Raw genomic sequence first — 10,441 nt, 5'->3', positions numbered from 1 at the left:
TCCGCCCCCTACACAGTGCCCTTGGAGCTCATCCCCCCGACACACAGCACCCAAGGGAGTCCTTCCCCCGCCGCCCAGCGCCCTCTAGAGTCCACCGCCCCCCCCGCCACACAGCGCCCCCTGGAGTCCACCACACACACAGAGCGCCCCCTGGAGTCCATCCCTCCCCCACAACGACCCTTAGAGTCCATCCCCCCTCCACAGAGCACCCCCTGGAGTCCACCACCCCCATGACACACAGCGTGCCCCCTGGAGTCTATCCGCCCACGGCCCCCCAGCACCCCTTGGAGCTTACAACCCCCTCACAGCACCCCCTGGAGTCCATTGCCCCCCACAGCGCCCCCTGGAGTCCCCCCCCTCCACACACTCTGCACCCCCTGCAGTGCCCCCCCCCACCCCATTTCTTCCACTCAGAAAGCAGCAGGCCATTTGGTCACTGGAATCTCTTTGTTTAAAGCAGGCGGCAATCCCCCCTCCAAGGGCTGTGAGCCCCCCGACAGCTGGTGTCCAAGTGCTGGGGCCCCACAGCCCAGCCGGGTGGGGTCGGCTGCCCGCTCCCCCTGCCCCGGGTTTGGGGCCACTCACCCAGAAACCCCCCACCCCCACCCATGCAGGGAGCGGGCGGGCTGTCGCCCTCTTGTGGCTGCAGCCAGCGCTGCCGGCACAGGGGGCCGTGGGTTGCCGCGGGGGTCAGGCTGCGGGGGGCGCTACAGTCCCACAGGGGGCGGGCTCTCTCCTGGGCGGGGTGGGGAGGGGGGCTAGTTGAGCAGTGGCAGGAGGAGGGAGCCCAGCAGGAGGGGCAGGAGGCTGGTGATGGCGCGGGCAGAGTTCCCCTGGCCGGAGCCCGGGCTGGACTGCGGACACTCTGTGTAGGGCTCCAGGCAGGCGGCGTAGGCCATGACGTGGGCGACGTAGGTCTGCTCCTGCACCCCATGGAAGAGGTGGGCCATGGGCCCCTTGGCCATGATGGCCACGTCCTCACCGCCGTGCGTTTCCGAGGCCAGGGGCACGGCCGCCTGCTGCTGGTACCCCTTCTCCTCTGGGGGAGGGGCAAACAGAGCGTAAGGGCCCCACGAGCCACTGTTCCCCCCCCCCCCGATTTCCTGCTCCCTGCGGGGGCAGCGGGGGCAGCTGATATCTGGGCAGAGCCCAGGCCCGCCCGTGCTGTACGGTCAGCACCACCGGCTGGCAGCAGCACCGGGGTCATAGCTGGAAACAACAGCTCTGTGTTGGGCACAGGGGGTGAAGTCTGGCGGGAGGGACCCCTCCGCCCCCACACTCACCCCCCCCTTCAGCTCTCCTGCCAACATCCCCCTCCCACGCCACGGCGGGGCCCCTTACCGCTCTCGGAGCTGTTGACGTTGGGCCGGCTCGTGGCATTGATCTGGTAGCCGGGCCCGTTCCCGTAGAGGATGGACGTGTACGACTTTATGTCCAAGGCCATTGAGGGAGCCAAGCCTGTGGGGAGGGGCAGCTGAGCGAGAGATCAGGCCCAAGCCGGGGTGTCCCGGAGCGGCATTAAGCCCCCAGGCCCCGGAAGGTCCCTGGGACAGCACAGGATACCCGGGGTGTTGGGCAATTACCCCGCAAAGGGCAGCGCAGCCAGCAGCGGGCTGGGCACAGGGGCAGCCACAGACCAGAGCGGGTGGATCTGCCACTCCACAGTCCTGCAGGTCTCTGGGCAGGGGCAACATGGGTATCCCAGCTCCAAGGGGCCCCTAGGCCCAATCCCTGCTCTGCCAACGGCCTCCATGGGGCAGAGGCCTCAGCTGACCCGTAGCCCTCAGCCGCCCGGGTACCTGCCCTCAGCTGTGCAGAGAGCAGGAGCCTCCAGCGCTTGCACCCCACAGCGGGGAGCAGGAGCAGCCTCAGCCCATCCAAGAGGCCAGGGACTTGTGGGCCCAAAGCCCCGGGGTCCTGGTGTTGAGACCCGCCCCCCCAGCCCCGTTGTACCGAAGATGGAGCTGCCACGCAGCGTGTAGCCGCCGAAGCTGAAGACGTGCGAGTGGTCAGCCGTCACCACGGAGAGGGTCTCGGTTTCCTTCGTCAGCTCGCCCGCCCTCTGGATGGCGCGGTCGAACTCCACGGCTTCCGTCAGCGCCCGCTGGGCGATGCCGTCATGGTGCCCATGGTCAATCCTGCCTCGTGGAGAGAGACCGGGCAGGGGTTAGCCGCAGAGGGGGGCGTCTTGGGGGCCTCGAATGCAGGTCCCCCCCCTGCTGTACGATCACACTGGGGTGATTTGGCCTGTAAGAGGCACCTGTGGAGAGCACCCCCTAGGGGTGGGGATGGGCAGCCTCCAGCCCCCTCAGGCTGCGGCAAGACCTCTCCCTCTGCGCTATCCAAGCAGGCTCTGGCTCCTCAGTGTGACCAGAGCACACGGTGATGGGCTGCGGGGGGGCTCCCACGGCCTGGGGGGCCCAGGCAGGTGCCATGGTCACCCAGTGCTCCTGCCCCTCAACCCGGGACACCAGGTCCCCTCTGAGGAACATGGGCAGCTCCTGGCCACCCCTCCCACCTGCTCACCCTGCCACGAGCCCAGGCTGGGGAGTGCAGGGAACACCCAGCCCTGGGCCCCTGCACCCCCCGAGCACAGCGGTCTGGGCTGGGACAGCTGCACCCCCTGGCCTGCCCCAAGCCCCACTTATCTTCCACAAAGAGGTAGAAGCCCCGCGGGTTCCTGCTGAGGATCTGGATGGCCACGTCCGTCATCTCGGTGAGGGACGGGTCCAGGGTCGAGTCCCGCAGGAGGTCGTACTTCATGTCGCCAGGCTCAAAGAGGCCTGAAGGGGGAACAGAGACGAGATGGGGGCGCGCGCTGGAAGGGGGAACTGGGCTGCCAATGGCCATGGGGGCTGGGAGGGACTAGGTGAAGGGGGAGCCAGACATGCCACCCTGAGCAGCCAGAGGAGGGGGCAGAGGCTGCCCTGGTGGGGTGGGGGGGCAAAGGGGGAGAATTTGGGGTCCATTACCCATCAAGTGCATCACAGACGGGTCACGGGCAGCGCTGAGCAGGGCCGTCCTGTTCCACACGTACCTGGCGCCCTAAGGAACGAACCCAAGAGCTGGTCAATAGGTGCCCAGGCATGGCTGTGTGTGCCACCATCCCAGGACATGCACATCACCAGCCTGGCCCCTGCCCAGCCCTCCGCCCAGCCCTCCCATCTGCACCCACCAGCCCTGCACCCGGGGGAGCCCCGCATTACCGGCCAGGCCCCTGCCCAGCCCTCCCGTCTACACCCACCAGCCCTGCACCCGGGGGAGCCCTGCATAGCCGGCCAGGCCCCTGCCCAGCCCTCCCGTCTGCACCCATCAGCCCTGCACCCAGGGCAGCCCTGCATCACCGGCCAGGCCCCTGCCCAGCCCTCCATCTGCACCCACCAGCCCTGTGCCCGGGAGGGCCATGCCAGACCTTACGCCTACACCCACTAGCCCTGCACCCGGGGGAGCCCTGCATCACCAGCCAGGCCCCTGCCCAGCCCTTCCATCTGCACCCACCAGCACTGCATGCCCAGCCGGGCCCTGCCCAGACCTTCCACCTGCACCCACCGTGCCCCGGGGGGCCCGCCTCCCCAGCCAGGTCCCAGCCTGCCCCTCCAGGAAGATGCGCACTGCTGCAACGATCTGAGCTGCTGCCCAATGTGGGGAGCGAACTGTGATGATCAACTCCAGCGTCACGAAGGCAACCAGCACCCTGGCTGAATGCCGGCCCCGACACACCAGTCACCTGCTTAGACTCCAGCCACTGGGCGATGAGGTCCTTGTTGTCTTTGCGGATCCCATTCTGGTTGACGTAGCTGGGGTACTCGGGGTCCGGGGTCCCCGCAGGGGTCATGTACTTCCGCCCGCCCCCCAGGATCACCTGGCCGGGAGATGGACAGAGACAGCACGTTTCACCAGCCTCTCTAACTCCTGGGCGAGGGCTGAGCGGGCAAAGCCCCTCGTCCTCTGCCTTGCCCCACACCAGCCAGAGTCCCCTCTGGGGTTCCCCACGTGGTCTGACCGGTGTCTGGGGGCTGATGGCTGGGTGTAGCTGGGGGGAGGGAGCTCACAGACACCCTGCCCTTCCCTTGCCCAGGGGGGACGCCCATCTGTGGGGCTGAGGTGAGCTCAGGCCCCGTGGCCGGGCTGTTCCTTGGCCCCATGCATGGAGAGTGGGCAGCGCAGAGAGAAGAAGCCCAGGGAGGAAGAAGCTGGCCGGGGACTCCCCACGGGGACTCCCCCGTGGCTTGGCTGGGGCTCTCGGCCTGGCTGTCTCCTCTCCTCCATCCTGCCTGTGGCGGGCACATGGGGCAGAGGTGGGGAACCAGCCAGCCACATCTCCCCTCAGGAACCAGGCCCGGGTGGGCACACGCTGCATTGCTGAGTGGGGGTGGCATGCGGGGCAGGGGGCGGCTGTGTGGGGCAGCAGTTGCCCAGCGATGCCCATGGGGCGCAGCCACTCACGGTGAAGTTGACATTGTGGACAAGCTGCCAGGCGATGTCCTTGCAGTTCCCCTGCAGGGCAGCAGCTGGCATGCTGGCATCGGCATACCAGTTCCTGTTCACCACGTGGGCGTAGTTCCCCGCGGGAGAGGCGTGCTGCACCCGTGTCGTGGTCACGATCCCCACCGACTTCCCTGCCAGAGAACGGCCGGACACTGAGTGCTAACCCTCCGCCCCCTGTACCATCCCTGCAGACACGGCTGCACCCGGAAGGCCAGCCCCTGGAGATACCCAGCCCATCTGCCAGCCCTGTCGCAGATGGGCTAACCCACTGCCTGGCACCGCAGCCAGGACTCGAACCCAGACCCTCCCTGCTGCCACAGCTGGGGGACCCCGGCTGGTGCTGAGCCGGGAACAACTCCTGCCGTGTGTGCTGTGCCCGCTGGCTCCCTGCCTGCCGCACCCGGCCCCTTACCCGCTCGCTGGGCTCTCTGCAGCACGGATACGACCTCGTTGCCCAGCGTGGTGTTGCACTGGGAGTACCTGGCCGCGGCGCTCACCCCGATGGTCTGGTAGTTGGCCTTCACCCCACACAGGTAGGCCGTGGCTGTGCCCGCGCTGTCCGGCACCTGCCGGTCCACGTTGTAGGTCTGCAAAGCCCATGGGAGAGCCGTCAGACGAGGGGCTCCAGGGGACGGGGAGGGGGCCTCCTGTCCCCACCCCCAGACCTGGGCTTAGTACTTCCCAGGGCACTTGGGGGGCCCACGGGCCATGTGGTACGGGAAAGTGCTCCCAGCCCACCTGGCTGTGGGGTCTCGGGTGGCCCAGCTGTGGGGTCTTGGCCCACCCGGCTGTGGGGGTCCCTCTTACCAATGCATCCTGTCCCTTCCCTGCCCCAGCCTTGCAGGGAGACAGTTGCCCCATGCGGGGCCCAGGAAATCAGCCTCCATCCCTCCGACTGGGAGTGGATTTGCGAATCCCGTCCCAACCTCTCCACGGCCACCCCCCTCCCCGGCCCCAAGGGTCTGCCCCAGCCTTTCACCAGTGAGCGGGGCAAGGGGCCCTGGGCTGGGGACGTTGCACCCTGCCCAGTCCCACCGAGCAGCAGGGGCCCTGGGGTCGCTCCCTGCAGGAGCGGCCCATGGCGCCCAAGCCAGAGCCGTGCATCACTCCCCGCTGGAGCGTCCATGCCCGAGACCCTGGCGGCACCAGGCGGGGGGTGACAGCAGCTCCAGGGTGACAGGCAGCACCCGAGGGTGACGACGGCACCTTGGAGAGCGCCACGTAGGGGAAGGCGTCCATGGCGAGAGGCGTCTCGGGGCCCAGCTTCCCCTGCAGCTGCCCCTTGAGGATCCGTGTGGCGGTGATGGTCGGGACCCCCATTCCTGTGCGGGAAGAGAGACCGAGCCCATCAGAGCCGGGCCCCACCACAGGCCTCCCCTCCCCTTATGTGTAGCCTCCCAGTCCCCCCTGGGACGGTCCCAGAGCCACCCATGCGCCTGCACCCCGCCCTGTGCAGTCACAGGACACTGCCCCCCCCCCCGTGAGCCATCAGCGCCGCACCAGAGCACCGAACCGTGACCCAGGCCCGTCACCCCACGCGCCAGGGGAGCCCGGCTGGGGGGTTGCTTCTACCTGTGAGCCAGCGCCCCTGGGCCGGGGTGAGGGGCGGCTGGGTTCCCACACCCCAGTGAGGAGGGGGAGGAGCTCAGAGGTGCCCCTCTAGCCGAGCCCTCCCCTGTTCCTCCTCCCCCGCCCGGCAGGGCAGCTGGTGGGGATGGCGGGGGTGGGGAGGGTTGTTGCTTCGACTCACCGTCCCCGAGAAAGAGGATCAGGTTCTTGGCCTGATAATTCATGGGCTGGATTTTGAGGGTTGCTTTGATGGCCTCAGCTGCCTGCTGGTTCCAGAACGCGGGGTTCTCCTCCTCCGCTTTGGGGAGACACAGTGGGGAGGGTCAGAGACAGGGCAGGGGGGTAAGTCCGGGGGGCAGCCAGCTTTACCCACCACTCGTGGCTGTCAGGAATGGCCCAGCCCACAAGGGGGCCCTTACACCAGGGCACATGCCGAGCCGGGCACAGCCACACAACAGCTGCAAACCAGCGCGGGAGCCAGGCGTGGCAAGTCCTAGGCGGAGCCAGGGCCTGGGGGGCACCTCCCTGCAGGACGCAGCAGCAGCCCCCACTCTCCCGCCCCGTGGGGGGCCCTGGAGCACAGCGTTTCCACAGGGCAGGGGCCAGCCAGGCTGCGGGCTCGAGCTGCCCTGGGCTCACCGGGCTCACAGCCAGACGAGGATGCTGAGCCCTTAGGTGCTGAGCTGGCCACGACAGCTCCTGAGCGTGACGGTGCCACCCCAACTCAGCAGCGCTCACGGTGCTGCGGGCACCTCACCACGACCCGTTGTGGTACCCGGGACCCATGGTGCCCTGGGGAGGCCTCCGCCCTCTGGCTGGGCGGGACACTGGGATGATTTACTGCCGGCAATGGAAGGTTTTGCGCAATTGACATTTTGCACAGGGAAAACAAATCTCGATTTTTCCCGACGTTTCCGATGGTCTCCCACGGATTGTTCGGGCCGGGTCGGTTCGGCCCAGCTGAGATGCTCTGTGTTAATTTCCAGGCGGTTCAATGGAACGTCAATTGCATTGCCCTGGCATGTCGCTTTCCGGGAGTCCCAGCCTCCCATTCGCTCCCCTGGGCTGGGGGCCCGGGAGGACTACGTCTCCCACAAGGCAAGGAAAGGCAGGGTCCCGCTGATGGAGCCGCATGGTGCATCATGGGGGTTGTCGTCTGCCCAGGGCACCTGGCCCGTAGAGTGAATTGGGGCCTCAAGCGCCCCACCTTCAGCTCCCAGAAGGCAATGCGCCACGTCAGTGCCATTCGGTGTTGATCTGGCTCCAAACGAAGCTGGGCTTGGAGCCACATTTTGCAGAATTTCCTTGGACAGTGCTGGGATTTTAACTTTTTGCCCCCAATTTGGCACCAAACCGAATGCTGGGCTGTGGGAATCTGACCGCGCCAGCTTGGGCTTAGCTCGGTCCAGCCCTTGGCAAATGGTCCAGGGGATGGGGGGCTGAGGGGGCCTCCCTCTCAGCACATCTCAGCCTTTAGAGCTAGGAGTTTGTTCAGGGTCCCCAGCTAAGGAACTGGGAGGAGGGTTTCCAGGAACTGGGAGGTCTGTCTGGAGTGCATGGCCAGGGAGGGAGCTGGCGGGTAGGTGGGGGAAGGACCCAGCAGCTGGAAGGGGGGGCCTGACTGAGCTGTCTGGGGAGCTTGTGGGGACAGCAGCGGCTGGGACCAGGGTGCAGGAGCCCTACAAGAAATTTGAGGTGGCACCGTTAGATGCCACCAGCTGCTGCATGAGCAGCCCTGGCTGTGCTGCTGTGTCCCAAAGCCTGGCTCCCAGAGCCAGCTGGACCCCTCACACCGGGGCGAAGGGGAAGCTTGGTAGTATGTTCATGCCTATGGGTGCCTCAGTTTCCCTCTGTGTTTGCAGTGCTGTGTGCTGCTAGTGAAGGGTTAAACAGCTGTTCCAGGGCCGGGGTGTATGTGTGTGTGTGCACGCATGCGCACCACGATGCTGGCTGGGGTGCATGAAGGGGGCATTAAAGACCGGCTGAAACTGACCCATCTCGATGGAGGCGAAGTCGAGAGGAGCCCCACTGGCCAGGACAGTCACACCTAGCAATCCCTACCCCAGAGGCAGGCGTTTCATGGAATCATAGAATCTCAGGGTTGGACGGGACCTCAGGAGGTCATCTAGTCCAACCCCCTGCTCAAAGCAGGACCAATCCCCAATTTTTGCCCCAGATCCCTAAATGGCCCCCTCAAGGATTGAACTCACAACCCTGTGTTTAAACTCACAACTACCGGGAAGCCGAGCCAAGGGGAAGGTGGCAGAAATCTGGGTTGCGAGCTGGCCTTTGCACTCCCAACTCCACCCTGGGACTAAGGGCAACGGGCTGGAGCCAGCGAGCGCCCAGACGGCCTCGACTGCAGTATGGCTCAAGGGCGCACTGGCCTGGCATTGCCCTGCCTGGACGCCCTCTAAGCCTTGCCTCTCTGTGCCACCCTGAGGGCACTCAGCGGCTGGGTGCCCAGGGACTGGTACACGACTACCTCGGTTTGACAAGGCTGCCGGTGTTGCTGCGGGCACAGCTCAGACAGGGTCTGGCTGGGCTGGGTTCCCTGCAGGGAGCCATGGACCACCGGGCCCCGAAGGGCCAGTTCTGGAGTCGTGGGGCCCCCAGTCCTGCCCCTGTGGAACTGGGGGTCCTTGGGGTCCAGCTCACTGCAGGGGACGCTCCCATGGGACTGGTCAGACCCAGTCGATCCGTGACACGGCTCCTCCCCTGTGGGCAGAATCCCAGTGCCCAGCAGAGCGGGATGGAGGAGGGCGCCCCCAGGACGTGAATCCATCCCCCCTTCACCCCCAGCCCCAACAGCCCAGTTAACCCTTTGTGAGCTGTGTGATGACAAACACCGCTGAGACACACTCAGCCAGCAGCAAACGCCCTCGCCCGTGTCCCCGGCAGCGCGGAACTGGGGAGTCCCTGCGTCTTCCCCCAGTCCCAGCCCATGCGCTGGCAGCCGTAGCCCCCCGAGGGGCCTGGATCAGGCGGGGGTTTGACTCACTATGGGCCTTGGAGCGATGAGTTAGTGCCCCCAGCTCAGTGCCCACCCCGGGATCCCGGACCAGCTGTGGTGCGCTGTGCCAGCCGATCCTTCCCCTGAACAGCCTGGCCGAGCCCCGCGCCACGTCAGCCGGGTACCTCGCACCACTCCCAGTGCTAGGCCTCAGGCCGGAGACACCCACGCCCCAGCATGTGGGGGGAAATCACCCCTTGGGTAAGGGAGGCTGGTTTACCTGGGATGGTGGCACCGGCATAGGTCAGCCAGGCCCCGAGGCAGAGCAAGATGGGTGCAGGGAGCCACATGGCAAGGACGAGCAGGAGGGGAGCAGCGGGGAAGCCGAGCGGTGCCTGTGACAGGCTGTGCCCAGAACTGTGGTAAAAGCCCCGTTCTCCAGGGGACTTTGGACCCGGACTTGCTCCCTAACCCCATTAGCACACGTGGGCACAGCCCCTGGAGGGACTTTGCAGCCTGCAGGCATGAGGCCCTGCCAGAGGGGCACGCCCGCATGGCACAGCCCTGCTGGAGGGCAGTGATTAGAGATCACGGGCTCAGCACCGGCCCAGCCTCCCCGCCAGGGTGGGGAGCTGCAAGGCACAGCTGCGGTGGAGCTGGGGGTTCAAGGCCAGGCATCCCCCAGCCTGTGCTCAGGCTGGGTGCTGGCATCAAGGCAGCACCAAGATTAGCATCACTTTGCATAATTGCTAATGAGGAGGGAGGAGGGGGAGCAGGATTTGCTGGGGGAGGGGAAAGGGAAGTGGGGGTATGTGTGTGCCTTATCACCCTTTTAGCTCCAGATAATCCTATCAGCCACGAGGAACCAAATTAACTGGCTGACAGCAGGGTGTGGCCAGGGCATGGGTCCATAGCCAAGATCATCACTTCCCTGCCAGCGTTACCAGCAGGGCCTGCCCCCCGGTTCTTGGATCCCACTCTGCTCCTTAGTGGACGTGCAGCGAGCCCTGCCCCCGCCCTGCCTTGCCTGCCTTCCTGCACCCACCCTGCCCGCGTCCCTGCGCCTACCCGACCCTGTCTGCACCCGCCCGACCCAAAAACCCCACCCCCACCCTTCCCTACCCACACCCCTGCCCTCACCCTACCCACACCCCCTACCCTGCCCTGCCTGCACCCACCCTGCACCCACCCGCCCCAAACCCCTGCCCCCACTGCCCTGCCCACACCCCCGCACCCACCCTACCCAAACCCCAACCCTGCCCTGCCTTGCCTGCACCCACCTTGTCCAGGTCCCCGCCCTCCTGTGCCCCCCACTCTTGCACCCACCCTGCCTGCCACCTCACGCCAGCCCCGCTCACATCCCCACACCTGCCCTGCCCTGCACTGCCCCCACCCTGCCCGCACCCACCCTAGCTGCATTCTCACTTCAGC

At 66.5% G+C, this 10,441-nt stretch overlaps 1 protein-coding gene across 1 annotated transcript; it reads right to left on the bottom strand.

Annotated features, from left to right (window-relative positions):
• Positions 1-711: 711 nt before the first annotated feature.
• On the bottom strand, positions 712-9,469 carry LOC141993773 (intestinal-type alkaline phosphatase-like). The gene is made up of 11 exons (XM_074963411.1): positions 9,291-9,469; positions 6,239-6,355; positions 5,695-5,810; positions 4,901-5,075; positions 4,447-4,619; positions 3,728-3,862; positions 2,973-3,045; positions 2,649-2,783; positions 1,954-2,145; positions 1,342-1,458; positions 712-1,039 (listed from the first exon to the last, which is right to left on the bottom strand). The coding sequence occupies exons 1-11, from the start codon at positions 9,358-9,360 to the stop codon at positions 759-761; spliced, it is 1,584 nt and encodes a 527-aa protein (XP_074819512.1). The 5' UTR covers positions 9,361-9,469; the 3' UTR covers positions 712-758.
• Positions 9,470-10,441: the final 972 nt, after the last annotated feature.

The sequence above is a fragment of the Natator depressus genome, chromosome 9 (assembly GCF_965152275.1).
Source record: "Natator depressus isolate rNatDep1 chromosome 9, rNatDep2.hap1, whole genome shotgun sequence".
Classification (NCBI taxonomy): domain Eukaryota; kingdom Metazoa; phylum Chordata; order Testudines; family Cheloniidae; genus Natator; species Natator depressus.
This window is presented reverse-complemented; position numbering and strand designations above follow the sequence as displayed.